Here is a 21,815-nt window from a genome sequence, read left to right on the forward strand (position 1 = left end):
ACCCTCATTAAAAGGTTCTTTAATTCCTCCTCACTTTCTGCCATCAAGGTTGTGTCATCTGCATATCTGAGGTTGTTGATATTTCTTCCGGCAATCTTAATTCCGGCTAGGTATTCATCCAGCCCAGCCTTTCGCATGATGAATTCTGCATATAAGTTAAATAAGCAGGGAGACAAAATACAGCCTTGTCGTACTCCTTTTCCAATTTTGAACCAATCAGTTGTTCCATATCCAGTTCTAACTGTAGCTTCTTGTCCCACATAGAGATTTCTCAGGAGACAGATGAGGTGATCAGGCACTCCCATTTCTTTAAGAACTTGCCATAGTTTGCCGTGGTCGACACAGTCAAAGGAGCTACGCGGAGCTAGCGCTTCCGTATTTACGGAAGGCTTTCATTCGGGGGGTGATGCCCCTCTAGAAGGGGCATCTCCAGGCTCGGGAGGTGGGAGGTGTGTGTGTGGTGCTTGTGCATTACGATGTAATGAAGGGGGGGGGGTCTCCTGCTACATCCACATCCCCGGATCCTGATGGAGCAGCGAAGTCTAACTGATGAGTCCTGCAGGCAGAGAAGAGAGAGACAAGCCCATCACTGTGGGGTGAGGAATGGGGAGAAAGGGGCAGAAGAATCCCTGGCAAGATTGGGGGGGACACTCCATAGAGCGGCCATCAGATATTGTGAACTACAATTCCCATCGCCACCAGTTATGGGCCTGGCAGGGGGGGCTCTGAGGAGGGAAGGAGACAGAGGGAGGAAGACTTGGCTGGCTTTGGCAGTGGAGAAGAGGAGCTTCAGAAGAGACCAAGGAGATCTGTCTAGACCACAGACCCTGGAGCAAATGTGGCCCCCAGGCCTCTCTTTCTGGCCCTCATGGCTCTCTCCAGACACTCCTCCTGTCCCCGCTTTGAACCCTCTTTGAGTGATTCCACCTCCCTTAAACTCTGAGGATGCCCCTTGCTTGCCTGGACCAAGAACAGAGAGGGGCAGAAAGTAATCCACTCAGCAATACGGAAATTGAGGGGATGCAGCCTTTGGGGCGAAAGAGGACCCCCCCCCCGGAATAGATGCCCTGCAATGGGCAGAAGAGCTTTGTCCCCCAAGGGCCAAATACCAGCCCTGGTCTCCTCACTTGGCCTTGAACTTTGCTTGACTGTCTCCCAGGTGGGACATTCCCCTGAAGACCCCCTTCCAGGACATGATATTGGAGTGTGTGCCTCAGGGGATGGATTTGTCCATAGAAATCCCCTCCCCTCTGTTCTAAAAGGAAGCCATGGCGGGGGCACAGCAAGCAGCCAGGAGACGGGGGTTGGGGGAGGAGGAGGATGAGGTTGGAAGAGCAGAGAGGAAAGTTACCTGCAGGCTGAGGAACAGCTTGCCCTGGGAGAGAAAATAAAGAATAGAAAGATTCAGTCAGCACCAGATATCCCCTGAAATAGCTTTTCTGGGAACCCCCCCCCCCAAGATCAAGATAAGACACTCCAAGCACAGCTAGGAACTTTCCCCCCCTCGTTCTGTCCTATGGACTTTGAGGGGTGCAAGAAAAGTCTTTGTAGGAAATAAATATTTCCTTCCCAATACAGAAAGGACCCTGGGGGAAAAACTCGCCAACTAATCTCTTTCCCATTACCCAATGCCCCCACCCCACAAACCCTCCCATATTCCTTCGGCTGCCTCTTTTTGGGGGGCTCTGCATTGCCCAGTTGTTGATTCTGGGATTTATTTCAGGCACCCAAGGGAGATGAATTCTGCCTCCTGACTGTAAGTGTCTCAAAGGCCCTTCGCTCAGCAGGGAGAGAGAGCCTTTGACTTACTGCTGGGACCAGGAAGCTGCAAACATCTGTGTCCTTACTCTGCTCAAAGGCTTCAGAGCCAGAGATGCTTTTGAATTTCTCCCTCATATGTTGAACAGGAAGTTTAGGTCTTAATCTACAGCTTTAAACCTCAGACCATCTCCAGAATAGCTGAGGCTCCATTTGAGGCACCAAGAGGGACCTCCTAGGAGTGGAGAAGGAACAGAACCCTCTCCAGAACCTCTGCCTTAGAACAGGAGGGGGGCCTGGAGCCCAGTCCAGCCCCACACCCAACCCTCCCTCTCCCCCTGGCACCCCACCTTCACCTTTCTTGTTCTTCAAGTAAAGGGCGAGTCCAGTGGCCCCAAAGACCAGCCCCAGCACAATCCCCACAATCCCCGTCCACATCTTGCTCCTGGCAGAGTCCGACTGTGGCTCTGAAGAAAGAAAAAGCCCAGAGTGAGGAAAGGCAGGCCTGGGATCAGCCCCCTGAGGGGGGAGCAACCCATCTAGCCCCCTGGAATGCCCCCACTCCCTTGGGCAGTAGGTGGGTCAGGGCTGGGAAGGCGTCCTACCCCATTTCACCGTGACGGGGCCTTCGAAGCTGGCGTGCTCCACCTGGCAGGTGTAGACGTCTCCACGTTCTGGCTTTGTCTCCAGCATCACCTCAATATGGAAGGTCCAGTCCCCGTTCCGGATGAGGTCCGTGGTCCACACTTTGGGCTCCTCCTTCCCGTTCCTGAACCACTTGATCTCGATCCCCGCAGGGAAGAAGCGGTTCACGGTGCAAATCAGCAGAGTGTTGTGTGGTGAAGATTCATCGTTGTCTGTGGGGGTGATCTTCACCTGGGGCTGGACTGTGGGAGGGAGGCAAGGGAGATGGGGAAGGAAGGTCAGAGGTTTAGGGAGGGAGGGACCTGGAGGCTTCAAGGGAGGAAGGAGAGGACATAGTTAATGGGGGGCAGGGGGGCTAGCCAGGGTGAAGCCTCTTGAGGGGTGCAACTGAGGCTCCCATCTTGCAGGGGGGGCCCTTTCTCTGACCACAGCCCCCCCGGTGGCTCCAGAGTCTAAAAGCATCTGCTGAGTGATGCTAATCTGCAAGGGGAAACAGGGAAACCTAGAAAAGGATCTCCCATTCCCTTTCCCCCTCTCTGTTTTTGGAACTGAGTGCAAAAGAGAAATCCTGGAGAAGGTTGCTCTCCAAGCAAAGTTGAAAAGGGAAAGTCTTATTTTTCTTTCTTTCTTCTTTTGCTTCCATTAAAGTCTCAGAGATCTGATGCTGACATATGAAGCTCTTTGTATTTATCCCTTCCTGTAATTTGGAAAGAAAATGTAGCCAATTCTTTAATTGCAATTCAGCAGCCAGCAATTTTTAAAGAAAACTTGTGGAGTATTTATTCTTTTATTTTATTCTTTAGAGCCTTAAAGTTTAATTTAAATCAAGGAGTAGATCTAGAGACGGTTTGGGACGCGAGTAAAGCCGTTATAAGAGGTTTCTTTTTAAAGGAAAGTTGTGGAGTATTTATTCTTTTATTTTATTCTTTAGAGCCTTAAACTGCCTTTACCACTCAGAAGTCCCATTGAATTCAATGGACCTTACGCGGAGATAACTGTGTAAAGATTCTGCAGTCTTATACTGCAATCTTAAGCATTTTTACTCAGAACTATACCACTGAGTTCAGTAGGACTTACTCTCTGGTATAATAATAATAATAATAATAATAATAATAATAATAATTATTATTATTATTATTATTATTATTATTATTTATTTATACCCCACCCTCCCCAGCCAAGGCCGGGCTCAGAGCGGCTTACAAGCAATAATAAAAACAAGTTGAATGATTACAACTTAAAAACAAAATTAAAATACAACATTAAAATATTGAAACATTAAAATATTAAAATGCAGCCTCATCACAGGAGGAGAAAGGAAAAAGAAAAAAAGAGGGGGGAGGGAATCAAATTGGCTCCAAGCCAAAGGCCAGGCGGAACAACTCTGTCTTACAGGCCCTGCGGAAAGAAATCAGATCCTGCAGGGCCCTGGTCTCATGAGGCAGAGCGTTCCACCAGGCCGGAGGTAGTGTTGAGAAGGCCCTGGCTCTGGTTGAGGCTAATCTGACTTCCTTAGGGCCCGGGACCTCTAGGGTGTTGCGATTTATGGACCTTGAGGCTCTCCGTGGGGCATACCGGGAGAGGCGGTCCCGTACGAGGGTCCTAGGCCGTGAAGGGCTTTAAAGGTCAAAAGCAGCGCCTTAAATCTGACCCTGTACTCTACCGGGAGCCAGTGCAGCTTGAAAAGCACTGGGTGAATATGCTCCCATGGCAGAGACCCCATGAGGAGCCTCGCTGCAGCATTCTGCACCCTCTGGAGTTTCTGGGTCAGCTTCAAGGGCAGCCCCGCGTAGAGCGAATTACAGTAGTCAAGCCTGGAGGTGACCGTCGCATGGATCACTGTGGCCAGGTCGGGGCAGGAAAGGTAAGGGAAAGGTATGTGCCTGATCATTATCACTGCCAACCTAGCAGTTCAAAAGCACGTCAAAGTGCAAGTAGATAAATAGGTACCGCTCCAGCGGGAAGGTAAATGGTGTTTCTGTGCGCTGCTCTGGTTCGCCAGAAGCGGCTTAGTCCTCCTGGCCACATGACCAGGAAGCTGTACACCGGCTCCCTTGGCCAGGAAAGCGAGATGACCTAATGGTCAGAGGTCCCTTTACCTTTACTTATGTGCCTGATCATTATCACAGTTTCTATTATTAATTATTATTATTATTTACAGTCATTATATTCCTTAGAATTCCTCAAATGATCTACTACTCTCTGAGGAGATCTACTTAAGGGTGAATGAAAGCCAGATACGCACACAGACAATTTTACTAGCCCTTTTTATGCCCTTTATGAACAAATGTGTCAAGTTTTGTGCGTGTATGCAAAAACACAAGGGGTGTGTGTGACAAAACTGGGTCTTTGCCTGAGTGACAGAAAGCCTAGTTTAGCCCACCCCCCGGGACAGTCAGTCTATCCTACGCTCCCACCCCCAACTTCCCACTCCCACCTGTGTGATCTCTGATGCCCATCTACCCAAAGTCAGCCCAGTTTCCCCAGTGTCAGGCTGCGCATTCTGCAAACTGGGGGTTCCTGGGATGCCCCTCCCCTTCCTAGGACACTTTCCATCCTTCTGTCTCATTTCCCAGTCCTGGGAATCTCAGGAGTTTGTCCTTCCTTTTTTCCTAGCACACAGGATGATCTTCAGAATTCACTGCACAGTATCATTAACTTACAGTACAATGGTCTCCTCATTGTTTCCCAAACTTGGGTTTTTGGTCTATAATTCCCATCCTCCCTGACCACTGGTCCTGCTCGCTAGGGATGATGGGAATTGCACAAAAACAGCTGAGGTTCTTGTGCCTTTTAGAGCTGAGTGGAAGGCAGAAATTCAACAGGTTAAGCCCTTTTCTCCTGTGGAAATGGGATTATTGGGAAAGCTTCACCTGTCAGACATCTAGGTGTGTGTGTGTGTGTGTGTGTGTGAGAGAGAGAGAGAGAGAGAGAGAGAGAGAGAGAGAGAGAGAGAGAATCACCAATTTATTTTGGGGCCCTTCACTCCAACTGAAAAACAGCACATCAATTTGTGTGCCGGGGGGGGGGGGAAGTCCCGGGTCCACCCTGTTATGTACTGATGTTCTCACTCTGGGCCAGCAGGGGGATACTGTACATAGTTATGCAAATGAAGGATCGAAAGTGACGTTCAGTGATTGGATAGTTTGTATGCAAATGAAGGATCGAAAAGTGACGTTCAGTGATTGGATAGTTTGTATGCAAATGAAGGATCGAAAAGTGACGTTCAGTGATTGGATAGTTTGTATGCAAATGAAGGATCGAAAAGTGACGTTCAGTGATTGGATAGTTTGTATGCAAATGAAGGATCGCAAAGTGACGTTCAGTGATTGGATAGTTACGAAAAAGGAGCAATGCAGAAGCAAGCACCAGGTGGCTGGAATGGTAAACAGGATGTGGATGTTATTGGATTGTACCGTGGGAACCAGGGACAGTCTGTTCAGAGCTCTGAGCGCCGGATGTTAGCTCAGAGTGACACATGACCCTGTACTGGAAGTACATGGGTGGAGTTTATTTTCTCTCTGCAGTTGGAATCAGAGTGTACAGACGTGTTTCTCTGTACTGCTGAAAGACAGGAATAAAGACATGTAAATATATTTCTGTCTGTCTCTTCCCCCCCCCCTGGGAATGGAGGAGGGGGAGGAGTGGTGTGTTCTTCTTCACGTTGAGGAGAATCGCCGATTGGAGACCTCCCTTGATCTTGCCGGGAGTCGCAGACAGGAGGTCATAAGGATTCAAGCCGGGCACCTGGAGGGTGGCCAAATTCCTCTGGACTAAGCTGTGCTCTGCTGGCTTGAATTCTGACAGTATGCAAATGAAGGATCGCAAAGTGACGTTCAGTGATTGGATAGTTTGTATGCAAATGAAGGATCGAAAAGTGACGTTCAGTGATTGGATAGTTTGTATGCAAATGAAGGATCGAAAAGTGACGTTCAGTGATTGGATAGTTTGTATGCAAATGAAGGATCGAAAAGTGACGTTCAGTGATTGGATAGTTTTAGAAAGTTGCAACAGTTACAATTGTTCTGGAGCTCTATATAAGCAGGCTGACTGAGCTCCTCAGTTAGTTTTTGTTCCAGCTTACAAATAAAGAGCTGCTTTGGAAGAATCGCTGTGTCGTCTGATATGTTTGCCCACAACTTAACACACCCCACACTCCCCCTCATTTTGGGTTCTTCCGGGGGGCCCGTTTCCCATGACGCCCCCCTCCCCCATTCTGGACTCACCGCGCAGAGACTGGGAGAAGGTATCCAAGATCCCGTAGTTGTACCGGCAGAAGGAATCCACGGCGGCCTTCCTGCTCTGCAGGAAGGCCTTGTCCTGGTTCCATATCTTGGCTTGGGACTCCGCCAGTTCAGCCACAGCCACAAACTTCCCTCGGTCGCTGTCGAAGTAGCAGAGCTCCTGCCGGTCGAAGAAGTGCCTTTCTAGGTAGCGGATCCGCTGCGTCCCGTTGAAGAAGTGGCACTCGGCCTTCCCCTGGAACAGGAAATGCTCTGCGGGGGGGAGGGGGGAGAATTAAAATTGGAGGGTGGAGACTTCCGGTTTCCAGTTGCCTTGAGGGCGCAGTTCTCACTATAGCAGAGAGTTGCCCCCGCCGGGCAGGAGATGGGATGGTCTGTCTCTCTCCCATTCTCTCACTCTCGTGTCACGTGATCCCATGGCGGGCGGGGAGGAGGGCACCAGAGACTGAGCTGGGAGACCCCCCCTCACCTCCTCCCAAAGGAAAGGGGGAAATCAGAAGGAAGGCCGTTGTGGAGAGGGAGGCACAACCTCAAAGACCCGGGACCCCATGAGCGTAGCCAGGATTAAGGGAGGGGGGAGTGAACCGAGCTATCTGCTTTTGTTTGTTTGTTTGTTTGTTTGGGGGGGCAGCTGCTCCCTGCCCCCGATGGCTCCGTCCATGCTTCTCCCAACTTTTTAAAAAAGTAAACCTCCCTCCCCCCTTTGATTGCCCTCCTGCTGGAAGAGGAAATGTTGGGGGGTGGGAGAGAGACCAGGAAAAGTGCGAGATGCCGAGGAGGGTGGGAGACGCTTCTCTGCTCTGAAGGGGGCTTCACTCCAAAAAAAAACCCCTCCCCTCGAGGAGACCCGCCCCCCCCCAGAGCCGGTTTCACTTTCGCTTTCCCTGCCAGAGCGCAGGAAGCGACGCCAGTCTACGCAGGAGCCCATTTCAGCACCCAGAGGACCCCAAGGCAGGGTGAGCGGGGCGGGGCTGAGAGAGGGGACCTGCCGCGAGGGGGGGGGAGTTCAGGGTCCCCGGAGCAAGGACCCATTTGCCCCAGTTTCGCTGCTGCTTTCATGGGCGTAGCCAAGGGGAACAGGGCGGGGCTCCAATTGGAGAACAGCCTTTACCAAAGGCGTCATGGCCTTTGAAGACACTCGAACTCAGGACAAAGGGAGAAACATGCTAAGAGGAAGGGACGCTTGGCAAACCCTCAAGGGATCAACTCCCACCTGGAAACCAATGTCCCCACTGTGGAAGGACGTGGGGATCCAGAATTGGCTCCACAGTCACTTACGGACTCCCTGCTAAGATCATGGAAGACCATCTACGAGGGATCGCCAAGGAAGCCCCACTGATGGGGGTCCCGCTAAGCGGAGTTTCCCTTCCTTCTCCCCCCATGGCAGAATCTTTGCTCACCTGGAGGCGCCTCCACGCCCAGCCCCTCCAAAGAAGAGACCACCAGCGCCCCCATCCCCAGCAGGAGCCCCCCAAAGGCCAAAGGCGCAGCGCCGGAGCCCCCCATCCTTCTCTCTTCTTCGCCCCAAATGGGACTTTCTCCGCTCAGCCCCGGGGGAAACTCCTGCAGGCCCCGCCCACTCCACCTCTCCGCCCCGCGAGCGTCCAATCCGCCTCCGAGCCCAGGCAGCGTCATCGGTCGCCAGGCAGGGAACTCCTGGAAAGAGCATTATCAAGGGCTCTCTCTGCTCTCGCTCGACCTGCAAGTTCCTCTTTGGCTTCTCAGCTGCTTCTGATGTCTCCATTGTTGTTGCGTCGCGTGTGAATCAAGATCTTCCCGGAAGCCCCGCGGAAAACCTTTGGGGGGATATAAAGCTTAACAGGAATCTGTCAGTTCCATCCAAAAGTTTACTCTGGCAGCAAACAAGAAAATTTCAGTTTCAAGGGGGGAATAACTGTCTGCTGAGGGAGGGGGGCTGCTCCCCCCTTCGCCCCCCAGCCTGCATCCCGAGGAGACCTGGCAGCCCCCCAATAAGGAGGCCCCTCCCCCCATAAAAGCCCCCTCCAGCCCCCAGCTCCCCTGTGCAAGAAACATCCCTGGTGCTGGTGTCTGAGGAGCCCCATGAAGAAACACGCGGGGGGGAGACAGAGAGGAGCCCCCGCAGCCCCTTCCCTGGAGGAGACCCCTCCCTCTTGGGGAGATCCAGCCCCCACCCTATATTAGCTGCCCTTTCCCTGCTGCTGTTTTCGCTCGGTCTCCGGCTGAGGCTCCTGCCTGGGGATGGTCCCCGTCTCTGGAGGGGCTGCCTGAGCTTCTCCCGCCTGCCCAGGGATCTTATAAAGCGTCAGAGAAAGGGATCCCTGAAAATCAGCTGCCCCCCCCCCGTCTTCCTTCCTGGCAGCTTCATCCTCTCCCTCAAACCCCCAGAAGTCCCAGGCTAGATTCTGTTTCCAGCGCTGCTGCTGCTGCGTTGTCTCAAGTTCAGCCATGAGGAAGGAGAAGAGGAAATACAATTTACATCAAAATCTATTAATTTATCTTGGCGACTTCCCATTGTGGCGTCAGAAATTATTATTGATCCTGTTTTTATATAAAATAACCAGCTATATTCACTTCTGTATAACTGTGCTTGCTTAAATGTCTCTGCTTCTCTGCTGGAGAATCTATCAAGTGTTATGCTAAAGAAAGCTAGTTGGCAGTCCATCAATCTGGTCTTTTGAAGTTGAATCTCTTCCTTTGTCTATTTGGTAAAGGTAAAGGGATCCCTGACCATTAGGTCCAGTTGCGGACAACTCTAGGATTGTGGCGCTCATCTCGCTTTACTGGCCGAGGGAGCCGGCGTACAGCTTCCGGGTCATGTGGCCAGCATGAATAAGCCACTTCTGGCGAACCAGAGCAGCGCACGGAAACGCCGTTTACCTTCCCGCCGGAGCGGTACCTATTTATCTACTTGCACTTTGACGTGCTTTTGAACTGCTAGGTTGGCAGGAGCAGGGACCGAGCAACGGGAGCTCACCCCGTTGCGGGGATTCGAACCGCCGACCTTCTGATCGGCGAGTCCTAGGCTCTGTGGTTTAACCCACAGCGCCACCCGCGTCCCCTGTCTATTTGTTAGGGACTCGTTAGCTACCTCTTATCAGTTTACCAGGGATGTATTAGGGAGTCATTTTATTGCTCAAGACCTTTAGATAGCCAAGAGTGAAAGATTTACAATACAAGATAACAAGGAGAATTAGCAGATGCTGGGTTTAAGACAGTGTTGTTGTCGTTGTTGTTTAGTCATTTAGTCGTGTCCGACTCTTCGTGACCCCATGGACCAGAGCACGCCAGGCACTCCTGTCTTCCACTGCCTCCCGCAGTTTGGTCAAACTCAAATACCTCTTGAATATTAAAAGACACACCCCTTGCCCTTAAATTACTAATTTAAATGTACGTGGGATGTATGTGACTGTATGTAACGGTGGGGGCACATATCAAGGAGTAAGGTGTGAAAGAGGCATTCAAGGAAGTCTGTCCGCTGCAAGTTCTTAAACCAATAGAAATTAGGGGAGGTAGAAAGGAGGAGTAAGGAGAATGAATGTTTAAAAGCCTGTTAACAAGAGTCTGCCGGGGCGGCCAAATTTTCTCTGTACTTTTATTCAGTTGAATAAAACAAAGTATATACAGGGCTCTTATTGGCATCAGCAGTGCCTGAGACAATTTAAGGTTTGATTAGCAAACCCAACACCATCCTTACATCTGTGATGGCCTAATTCTCTCTCTTCCCTGCTGCCTATCTAACCTCTTAAGCTAAAATCCTATATTACAATCTGGTGTATTTTCTTTCCATTCATAAGTCAAAACCAGTTAAAGAAATTATTTGGCAGTATTGCGTTCTTATATTGACCGAAAAGGGTCTCCATTCTTCTTTCTGTATTTTCATCTTTCTGGTTGCCCCAAAGAGCAAGAGGCAAAAGACAACTCCGTCACGTCCGCTTCGCACAGGCCGGGGGGGGGGCTCCTCTACGGCCATAGCTCTAGGGGCCCGCGAAGTGTTCCCAGGCAGGAGGGACGAGAGGCGGGAAGTTTGGGGAAGGGGAGGAGGGGCAACAATGGAACAACGCCCCCCTTTATATTGCAGAAAAGGAAATCGGAGTAATATCAGCAGGGGAGTCGGAGGGCAAGGGAGGACATAGAGGTAAAGAGGCCAAGTTGGGGGGAGGAGGAGAAGGGGCGGAGGGAAAGGGGCGGAGACTCCTGTCCTGTGACCCATCGACAGGGGCCCAGATCCATGCATAACCCCCGCAGGGTCTGCATTGCACCATCTCCTTGGAAGCCCCATCACCAAACTCCCGTTTCTCTTTCCTGGGCGGCCGAGAGATGCTCGGCTGCCCTGCAACGCCTTGGACGCCTTGGCCCCCAGCCCTTGGTCCTGATATGGAGGAAAGGGGGGGCATACTTTCCTCTACCCATTTACTGACTACCACTGGGTCCGAGGCGATGACCTCAAAGGAGCCCACTCCCACAAGGACCCTTCAATGTCTCACAAGCACCACCCTCCACCCCAAACCCCAATAAAGTGCCTCTTTCCCTTCCTTTCCACGAGCGAAATAAGCTCAGATATATTTCTGTAGTAGACCGTGTGTGTTTCTGTATCCCCGCTTATTCCTATGGCCACGCTTTAGCCAATCAGAACAATGCATTCCCTTTGCAGAGCCAGCTCAGCTAGCTCTTGCACGCCTCATTTAACCCCTTGACAAGTCGATGACAGCCCCCCCCCTGCGAGAACAATGGAACCGAAACCAGTGTCCTCGTAAAACTGTCAAAATCTTGCTACAATGTATCTATTTCATTTCCTCTTTTGATCTTCAATACACACTTGACCGGCAAAGGACTGAAACCTTTGGAAATTAATATAAAATCAACCATAACTCCGATTTCCTCGATCCTGGTGCCGTTCAACTCAGTTCCCTCTGGACTCCATGATGCTACCCCTACCTCCATAATCCCCAAAGCGGCAAGTCACGTACTCAGGAAGACCCTAATCCTGTCAGATCGTTCTGCCAAGCCCTTCCTCCGGGCAATGCCAGGTGGCAGACGATGCATATCTGGACTATTGTTTTATCATCACCGGTACTCAGGAAGTGTTTGTCTATGCATATCTCTCACTCTGCATACTTCCCCCTCCCTTCCCTGAAATGCTAATCCGTGTAACCCCACCTTTCTGTAATATATTCATGATGTAATCCGTGAAACCCAACCTTCCCATAATGTATTCATGACGTTTCTTGCACTGTATTCTGGGACTTGGAGGGAACTTTTAAAAGTTTATGTCACCCCATTCTCGGGGTTCAATCTGGTCTTGAACCTGTTGCGCAATAAACCTTGGATCTCCGCATCTTGCTCCTGTCTCCGGCTGAGCTCATTTTCTTCCGCTAGGACCCGCGGACTTAGTCCGACGAGCTGGGTGGCTGAGCAGCCTCGCACCCGGAATTTACCGTGACAGTCCCCATCCCCAAGCAGGACTGGGGCGAGGCCGCCTTGGTGGGTCCCTTTGGGGGGGGGAGAGGGAATCGATGTAAGAGTTAAAGGAAGCGAGAGAGCCTGGACTGGATGCCTAGAGAGGCCAGGAAAGAGACCCCCTCCTTCTCTCCGCCCCTTCCCCTTGGGTGGTCCCTCTGGATGGAGAGGGGGGTGCGCTGGGGAGAGAATGGGCACGCAGGGTGAGTTGGGCCAAGGAGAGACAGGGGGCAGAGGAAGTTGGGGGGCTGAGGAGAGAGGAATGGAAGCAACATCCCTGGGGCAGGGAAGCCCAGCTTGCCAGATTTGCAGACTCTATGTAAATGAGAATTGGTGGGTGGGATTATAGTGTACAGCAACCCTGTAATATTCTCCTTCTATAACTTTTCATGAGCTGATATTGCCATACAAGTTCCAAAATAACTATGCAAAATCTACAAAGAGAATCAAAGGTCAATGGTGTCATGAGCTTTCCAGGTCCAGATTCCTCAACCTCAGGCTTAAGCACACAAAAGCTGAAGCCATAATAATGTAATAGGTCTGTGGTGCTAGGTATATTAAATATTTGGATTTAATTAGAACTTGTGTCTTATAACGTGGATATGTTTTAAGACAGTCTCAATGTATCTTAGAAAGGGAGTTCTGCAAAGGGTTTTATGTGTTTGATCCGTGTTTCTGTATAAATACTGTGTGTCAGACTTTGAGTATGTAATCAAGAAGGTATAGGAAAGTGTGCACCTGCTTCTGAGCATCAGAAATGAGCATGGAAAGAGTTAATAAACTTGTGTAAATGTCTTAAGTGTGTATCAGTTCTTTAATCCTACTCAGACAAAAAGTGCTGATGAACACAGGGAAACTCCTTTGTTAGGTGACACCTGGGGGGGATTAATGATTAATACTTCAAAGCATCAAAAGAAGTAAATTGGTGCAGGATGATTTGGGAATGTGTGCAGTTGATTGGACTGTATCAGGAAGATGTTGAAGATCACAGAGGAAAGAAGAAATGAAAGACAGATATACAGTGGTGCCTCGCAAGACGAAATTAATTCGTTCCGCGAGTTTTTTCATCTAGCGAATTTTTCGTCTTGCGAATCACGGTTTCCCATAGGAATGCATTGAAAATCAATTAATGCGTTCCTATGGTCAAAAAAAGTCCAAACAAAGCCACATTTGGTACAACAAGAGTTTATTAAGTGCTCTTTAAAGTCACGCATACTGTAAAGAGCATTTCAAAAATTGAAGGAACAATAATTTAAGTTTCTAAACATGACAGAAAAACATTTAAAAATCAACAAAGTGTACAGTACATTTTCTAAGACTCTGGGGGACAACTCGAAGAAGGTTCCTCTTCCACTCTTTGCTTCTTGCTGAAGAACCTGTCCGTGGTCTGCTGCTTCATCCGCCTTTTCAGCACCTCCCTGAAAGGCGACATGACCCTCGTATCAAAAGTGTTCACAAGGTCATGTGCCATGTGCTTGTCAGGGTGGTGCCGCTGTGCAAAAGCCTGCACATCCTTCCACTTCAGGCAAATGTCCCTCAGTTCTTTGGAGGACAGCCGTTCCTCAGTTGCTTCCTCCTCTTCCAGCGAGGCCTGCTCCTGCGCAGCCTCTGCCTGCAGTTCGACCAGCTCCTGGGTGGTCAGCTCGTGGTCGTGCTCCTCCACCAGCTCGCTGATGTCCTCGTCTGTGACCTCCAGGCCCATGGTCCTCCCCAAGGCAACAATGTCCTGCACCACTGTTGACTCTGGTGCATCAGAGTCACTTGGTGCCACACAGTCCGGCCACAGGCTGTGCCAAGTGCAATTCAAATTTCTCTGACTGATCCTGTTCCAGGCCGTGGTGATCATCTTCAAGCAGGTGACGATGTCGAAGTGGTCCTTCCAGAATTCCCGCAGGGTGATGTGGTGCAATCAGTCACCTCGAAGCATCACCTGAAAAGCTCCTTGGTGTAGAGTTTTTTGAAATTGGCGATGAGCTGCTGATCCATCGGCTGGAGCAGTGGCGTGGTGTTAGGCGGCAGGAACATGATGCTGATGAAGCTGAACTCCTCCAGCAAGTCCTCCTCAAGGCCTTTAGGATGAGCAGGAGCATTGTCCATCAGAAGCAAAGCCTTCAGCGGCAGGTCGTTGTCCAGCAGGTACTGTTTGACAGCAGGGCCAAAAGCATGATTGACCCAGTCCACAAACAGCACACGTGTGACCCAAGCCTTACTGTTGGATCGCCACATGACACTCTGCCGCTCCTTGTTGACCTTGTGTTTCTTGAAGGCCCGTGGGTTCTCCGAGTGGTACACCAGCAGGGGCTTGATCTTCAGGTCGCCGCTTGCGTTGGCACAGAAGAGCTGGGTCAGACGGTCCTTCATGGGCTTGTGGCCAGGCAACTTGGCCTCCTCCTGTGTGATGAAAGTCCTTTTGGGCATCCTCTTCCAAAACAGCCCGGTCTCGTCGCAGTTGAAGACCTGCTGTGGAACGTAGCCCTCCGTCTTCACAACCTCCAGGAACTCCACTGCAAAGTCTTCAGCCGCAGAAACATCAGAACTGGCAGCCTCTCCATGCCAGAAAAAAACACACAAGCTTCCAGATTCTTGCAAACCCCTCCCTAACTGTTCCCCCAGCCACCCACCACACAGAAATTCAAATCCAGATTTTTTTTTTAAAACAGCAGAGTGGCCCAATGGTCACAGAAAATCATAAAAATGCAGAAAAAAACACACAAGCTTCCAGATTCTTGCAAACCCCTCCCCAACACCAAGTCCTTGAATTCCAAACACCCCAACCCAAAATCCAAAACCCCCCAAAAAAGTTTTAAAAGCTTAAATTACCAAATGGCTGCAAAAGAAATTTTGGAAAAGCTTCAAAAATCACCAAAGTCTTAAAAAACCTCAAAAAAGGCTACTATGTACACTGCGTTCTATGAGTTGCTCCTCGAAGTCAAGTCGCAACTGTATTAACGGTGTTAAGAAAAAGGAAACAAACTTGCAAGACGTTTTCGTCTTGCGAAGCAAGCCCATAGGGAAATTCGTCTTGCGAAGCAGCTCAAAAGACGGAAAACCCTTTCGTCTAGCGAGTTTTCCATCTTGCGATGCATTCGTCTTGCGGGGCACCACTGTACGGCATTTTCAGAGCAGGGGGAAGATGGAGAAAGTGTGTCCCCCCAGATAAGACACCCATCATCCCTGGCCATGGGCCATCCTTGCTTGGGCAGGTGGTACTTTGAGTCCAACCACATCTGGAGGGCCAGAGGTGCCTGAACTCAGCATAGAAGGTTCCTGTCCAAGGTATCCACATTCAGCAGTGTAGCAACCCCTGCCAGCACAAGGGAAAGAGTTTTTTAAAGGAAATTGTTCACCCCCAAAGCTGCTTGCTTAGGAACATACAGTGGGTCCGCCAACCTGCAGCACCAGAACTGCCCCTCCCCCGCCCTGCCTTCCTCCGCTGCTGCCCACACTTAAGGAATGTCTGGATGAAATCCCAAAAATGTCTGGCTCCTATTCCAAAGAGGTCCAGTTGATATTCTAGAAAAAAGTGTGACTAAGATTCTGAGTCACAATTGTGGCTGAGAAATACAGCCAGGGAATATGAAACTTTATTCTTCTTCTTCTTCTTCTTCTTCTTCTTCTTCTTCTTCTTCTTCTTCTTCTTATTATTATTATTATTATTATTATTATTACACTCAGGTGGACACACCACTGTTTTCAAAATCTTTCTTTTCTTTTCTTTCCCACAATCAGTGTTATTCACCTTTAATACTCACCTTTTTCAGTGTCACACATATTTTTATCTTGTGATCTTCAGATGAAGAGAGGTATACAAATTTACTAAATAATTCCCAGTTGGAGCAGAGCTAGAGTATCCAGAAGCCCTTGGCCACCCAGGGCAAAGGAGGAAGAACAGTGAGAGAGGCCTGGACAGGGAATCTCTGCTAAGATAGGCAAGTGCCAGGAGGCAGGTGCAAGACCTGGCGGCATATAATTATTATAAATCATAATTGGGGTGGGTGTCTCGGTCTGGCCTTCCCAGCAGTCAGGCTCCAGCTGCTTTCCTTCTGCATCTCCAGCTCTCTCCATTCCATAATGCAAGGCTGAGAGATGGAGGTCCCGCCCCAAGAACATTCTCCAACTGAGCACTCCTTCAACCGACCACAAGCACCAAGCCTTGTCACTAGACTTATATATGGGTCTCCCAAAATGGTCAGTATGGACCTCCTGAGGCCAAAGGGACTGTGCAGGTGATTAATAAAGATCTAGAGGTCGAAGGGGACAAAATGTGGCCCAAGGGGTGGAGGATTATAGTGCAGAGGATGAAGAACTTCATGGTGAACTAAGGACCCTGATGAATAGTGGGCAGGTTCATGGACATAGAGCAGCTCCCTTTCCTGTGAGAAACCACTTTATTTAAAAAGTAAACCCCACTGTATTCTGAGATAATGCTGCTTCATTAACGTTGATTAAGGGTAATGAAAGGCTGATGATGCATTACCATTATTTTACATTATTTCATGTGCATTTCCTAAAAATCTGGAACAGATGGAGGACAGGAGAGAATGTGCAAGATGTTAAAATAAGAGCAGGTGCTAATTGATGTGTGTAATATTCCTTTCTTCTCTTCCTAGAAAACAAATAGAATTTTCTCTCTCCCCCCCCCCCAGTTGAAAGAAGATGAAGAAGGCAGTCAGAATTCTGGGGGGCCATGTCCAATGGGAATAACGAAGAAACTATTTAAATGCATAGAAAGAGTAGAAAGAGAGAAAATGTGGAAAGACAGAGGAGAAACAATTTGAAAGTATGGAGTGTGGGAAGAGCTTCAGTGACAGTGAAACACTTAGAAAACATCAACGGACTCACACAGGAGAAAAGCCATTTAAATGCATGGAATGTGGAAAAAGCTTTGGTTCGAGTTCAAACCTTCGCATACATAAACACACACACACAGGGGAGAAACCATATAAATGTACTGAGTGTGGAAAGAGTTTCAGTCGGATTGGACACCTTAGAAACCATCAACGGATCCACACAGGGGAAAAACCTTTTAAATGCATGGACTGTGGAAAGAGCTTCACTGATAGTGGAACATTCAGAAAACATCAACAAACTCACACAGACTGGAAACCATTTAAATGCATGGATTGTGGGAAGAGCTTCACTGATAATCGAGTACTTAGAATTCATCAACGGACTCACACAGGGGAGAAACCATTTAATTGCATGGAGTGTGGAAAGAGCTTCATTGATAGTGGAACACTAAGAAGACATCAACGGACTCACACAGGGGAGAAGTCATTTAAATGTATGGAGTGTGGAAAGAGCTTCAGTAGAAGTGAAAGCCTTAATTTACATCATCAAATTCACACAGGGGAAAAACCATATCAATGTATGGAGTGTGGAAAGAGCTTCACTTATAGTGGAACACTTAGAAACCATCAACGGACTCACACAGGTGAGAAACCATTTAAATGCATGGAATGTGGAAAGAGCTTCAGTTGGAGTGGGCAACTGAATTCACATAATCAAACTCACACAGGGGAGTGACTATTTAAATGTATGGAGTTTTGAGAGAGTTTCTTTCAGAGTGGAACCTTTAATTCACACACAGGAAACTTAGAAGACATCAACAGACTCACCTGGGCAAAAGCATATAAATGTATAGAGTGTGGAAAGACCTTACTGCGAGTGAAACACTTAAAAGCTATCAACGGACTCACAAAGGGTAGAAATCATTTAAATTCCTGGAATGTGGAAAGAGCTTTTATTGGAGTGGAAACCTTAGCAAACACCAGTGAATTCACAAAGGGGAAACCACTTACTAAAATGGAGTGTAGATAGCACTTCAGTTCTGCTGTTCTTACAAAGCATCAATGGACTCACAAGGAGGAGGAGCTTTAAAAGCTGAAATCCTACAAACCCCCCAAAACTGAAAATGCCAAAATGATTTGAATGAAAGGAGTGCAGGAAGTGCTTCTGTTAAATTATATACAGTGGTGCCTCACAAGACGAAATTAATTCGTTCCGCAAGTTTTGTCGTCTTGCGATTTTTTCGTCTTGCGAAGCACGGTGTCGGGAAAGTTTTGGAAAAGCTTCAAAAATCACCAAAGTCTTCAAAAACCTCAAAAAAGGCTACCACACCACGTGCTACGAGTTGCTCCTCGAAGTCAAGTCGCAACTGTATTAACGGTGTTAAGAAAAAGGAAACAAACTTGCAAGACGTTTCCGTCTTGCGAAGCAAGCCCATAGGGAAAATCGTCTTGCGAAGCAGCTCAAAAAACAAAAAACCCTTTCGTCTAGCGAGTTTTTTGTCTTGCGAGGCATTCGTCTTGCGAGGTACCACTGTATATACATATATATTATTTTATTTACAGATTGCAACATACTTTCGAGGTACACATTTGTTTCACATATGACTTCCTCTCCATGGTTTCCCCACAGAATTTTAAAAATTGCTGTATATTTCAGATTTTCTACACCTTACCTTTTCTACACTCTTCTCCAACAAGTATTCAACTGTTTTTTTTTCATTCAGCTCCTACCTGTGATTGTACATGTTTACAAAAATGCTTTAAATATTCAACAAAAGGTTTCTACTCCTCCTTAAAGTCTGCCTTGATCTCTTATTTTCATAGTTAAATTTGCCAAGTCGGCATACTCCGTCACTTTTAACTGCCGCTCTCTTGATCAAGTGCAGCTATCTTTTGATTTTGCCATTTTTGTGCATAAAGTACTCTTGCTGCTGTCGTTCATCTGTCTTCTTGGAACATCTAACCCAGTTATCCCTAAAAGAAATGCTTCATGGTTTCTGCAGGAGCGTCACCTTAAGTAATTTCCCCCCTCGTTATAATTCATCTCCCAAAAGCACCTAACCGCTTTACATGTCCAGCACATATGGAGAAAAGCACCTTCTGTTTCTTTACATTTCCAAGATATATATCTGACTCCAGCTTACTCAGTTTCAGATACTGTGTATAAACCATTTTCATAAAATTTTATTTCAGTGCCTAAGACACTGTGAATTTTACATTCAATTTCCTCAGTTTTTCCCATGCTTCCATCTCTAGACCAATGGATTGTAGATCATTTGTCTATAATTTGCCATTCTAAGAGCATCTTCTAAATGAATTTTTCTTCGTTCTCTAGTAACTCTTTTTCAAACTGAGAACTTTGCTTAATAAACCCACACTTCTTATTTTGTTTTAAGACTTCAGTCAGTTGATAGTATTCCAACCAATCGGTCTCCTGATCTTAATATCCTCTGACTTCTTTAACATTGCACCCTCTTTTGTGAAGGCCGATAGCTCCCTATAGGTCACCCATCTCTTTTCCATGTTCAGCTTCTTTTGTGAGATTGCTTCTATGGGTGAAAGCCACAAAGATGTTTTCCTTTCCAACTAATCTTTATACATTTCCAAAACTCTAAATAAGTTTTTCCTAATTACATAATTTATTTTTTAAAAAAAATATACCTTCGCTTTACATGCATCAATATGCATGCCAGCCAAATTTATTACCATATGCTTCTACAGCGGAACCTTGCTTATCCAGGCTAAACATATCAAAATAATAACCGTTAAGAGGGACCAACTTGCCAAAGACTTGCCTCACGTTGTAGTGTTTAGTTTCCCTCCTTATGTTATTTTCTTACAGTTTTCTTTATTATTAAAGCTTAGTTTACATTTACATCAACCACTTATTTTTCTCCTGCGGAAAGGTGTGGAATGTCCTAAACGTGGGTGGGCGAGGGGATATTCCCAGTTCGCCAGGAGGGTTGACTTTTATCTGTGTGAGCCACCCCCCTTGCTTCTGCTCTCACTGGGCTTTGCTTCCCCACACAGCCAACACTGGCCATGATCCAGGAAACAGGTTGCCAGAAAGCAAAGCAAAACCTACTGAAAAAGAATAATAATAAATAATAAAATTTTATTTATACCCCGCCCTTCCCGGTTCAGAAAACTGGGCTCAGGGCGGCTAACAACAAATTTAAATCACTTAACTGATACAACAAAGAACGTCATAAAATACAATATAAAACGTGACTGATAAATTCAGAATTCAAAAATCAATTTAGGGGGAATGGCAGAGCTGAAGTAGGTGGGGAAGCCCCACCAGCCCCCCTACTAGAGGAATAGTAGCACTGACCCCGTACTCAAAGCTGATGGCCGCTTCTGAGACCAGGAAAGAATTCCACCCACCTTGTCACATGCAGCTGGGCTCACTTGCCAGAGCCCACAGAAGAGCTTGTCTCCACAGGCAACTGGGTGCAGCCCACTTGCTCCCTGCTTGTGGCTCAGGGTGGCCTGCACTGCAGGGGGCTCCTCTCTCAGGTGTGGGGAACTTCTGCAGAGGGAGGGGTGTGTGAGAGGCCTGTCTCTCCCTGTCCACTTCCCGTCACCCAATCCCGGGAGGTACCTCGTGGCTCTCCCACCTATCAGCACCTAGGAAAAAAAGAGTGTCCTTTTTGCTCCAGGTGAAGTGCTGATATATTTGGTGCTGAAACGGTGGGGAGTGGCGAGAGAGATCTTTGTGCCCAAAGTCTCTGCTACCTCCTCACCCCCGGGGGTTTGGCCTGTGTCTGGACTGTACCACTTCAACCTGCAAAGAAGACCCTGCTGTGGCCTTGTATGCGTGTGACAAGGCAACACTCAAGAACAGTTCCCACCAACCAACATTACACCATTCCACCACTGCCCAAAAGAGGGCGATATTTCCTCTACATGTGGTAGAATCCTAGAATTGTCAAGTTGGAAGGGACCACAAGGGTCATCTAGTCCAGCCCCCTGCAATGCAGGAATATTTTGCCCAAAGTGGGGCTCAAACCCCCGACCCATAGATTCAGAGTCTCATGCTCTACCGGCTGTGCTCTAAAAGGGAATTTCAGTTCAAGCAGAGACCAGAATAATTAGGATTATCGTACAGTGGTGCCTCGCAAGACGAAAAGAATCCGTTCCGCGAGTCTCTTCGTCTTGCGGTGCAAGCCCATTAGCGGCTTAGCGCTATTAGCGGCTTAGCGGGTTTAGCGGATCAGCTGATAAGCGGCCTAGCGGCCTAGCGGATCAGCTGATAAGTGGCTTAGCGGATCAGCTGTTAAGCGGCTTAGCGATCAGCTGTTAGCGGATCAGCTGATAAGCGGCTTAGCGGCTTGGGGAAAAGGGGGGGAAGGAAAAAAACCCTGCAGGAACTCGCAAGACATTTTCGTCTTGCGAAGCAAGCCCATAGGAAATTCATTTTGCGAAGCACCTCCAAAACGGAAAACCCTTTCGTCTAGCAGGTTTTCCGTCTTGCGAGGCATTCGTCTTGCGGGGCACCACTGTATTTCAAAAAGTAAAAACCAGGACACCCCCAAAATTGCAGAACTTTTTCTTTTTCTTTTTTCAGACAAGACCCCAAAATGCCAAAAAAACCCATGAGTTTTCAGTTGACTTTTCTTAAATCCAGGACAAAGTGCCATCTTTTGGAAATCCCCCCCCCCCCCCGGACGTCAATTTCACCTTTGAAATCTCAGGAAAATCCAGATGTATGTCAGACCCACAATAATATACCTAGGGGGGAAATGGTTCAGCAGGTTTTCAGGGAGGGGAAGACTCACTGGGACCTGCAGGAAACCTCTGAGCCTGTACGGAGGGAGGGGGGCAGAGGAAGTTGGGGGGCTGAGGGAGGAAAGGAAGCATCATCCCTAGGGGAGTGAAGCCCAGCCCAGCATTGCCAGGGCGGCAGAGAGAGGCAGAGGGAGGTCTCCGTCCCACA

The 21,815-nt window shown here is 48.3% G+C and overlaps 2 protein-coding genes across 4 annotated transcripts in view; one reads left to right on the top strand and one right to left on the bottom strand.

The window, feature by feature from the left end:
- LOC128409463 (H-2 class II histocompatibility antigen, E-S beta chain-like) overlaps positions 1–8,400 on the bottom strand; it is a 36,676-nt gene extending 28,276 nt beyond the window's left edge. For 2 of the 3 annotated variants that reach the window (XR_008329226.1, XM_053379975.1), the window contains exons 1-6: positions 8,048–8,399; positions 6,630–6,899; positions 2,364–2,645; positions 2,115–2,225; positions 1,352–1,375; positions 508–556 (exon numbers count right to left, since the gene is read on the bottom strand). Coding sequence is in view for 2 of the 3 variants with exons in the window: in XM_053379975.1 (XP_053235950.1) it covers positions 543–556; positions 1,352–1,375; positions 2,115–2,225; positions 2,364–2,645; positions 6,630–6,899; positions 8,048–8,282 (936 nt within the window). In the remaining variant the exon portion in view is untranslated. Of the gene's footprint in view, positions 1–507; positions 557–1,351; positions 1,376–2,114; positions 2,226–2,363; positions 2,646–6,629; positions 6,900–8,047 lie in introns of all 3 variants that reach the window. The other variant, XM_053379976.1, reaches the window with a different exon arrangement.
- Positions 8,401–16,742: 8,342 nt separating this feature from the next.
- Positions 16,743–19,751, top strand: LOC128409479 (oocyte zinc finger protein XlCOF6-like). The gene has a single exon (XM_053380002.1). The coding sequence runs from the start codon at positions 16,869–16,871 to the stop codon at positions 17,610–17,612; it is 744 nt and encodes a 247-aa protein (XP_053235977.1). The 5' UTR covers positions 16,743–16,868; the 3' UTR covers positions 17,613–19,751.
- The last annotated feature ends 2,064 nt before the right edge of the window (positions 19,752–21,815 follow it).

This window comes from Podarcis raffonei, chromosome 2, assembly GCF_027172205.1.
Source record: "Podarcis raffonei isolate rPodRaf1 chromosome 2, rPodRaf1.pri, whole genome shotgun sequence".
Lineage (NCBI taxonomy): Eukaryota > Metazoa > Chordata > Lepidosauria > Squamata > Lacertidae > Podarcis > Podarcis raffonei.

Coding starts and splice junctions, on each gene's coding strand:
- LOC128409479 (XM_053380002.1), top strand. CDS start 16,869: ATGGAGTGTGGGAAGAGCTTCAGTGACAGTGAAACACTTAGAAAACAT.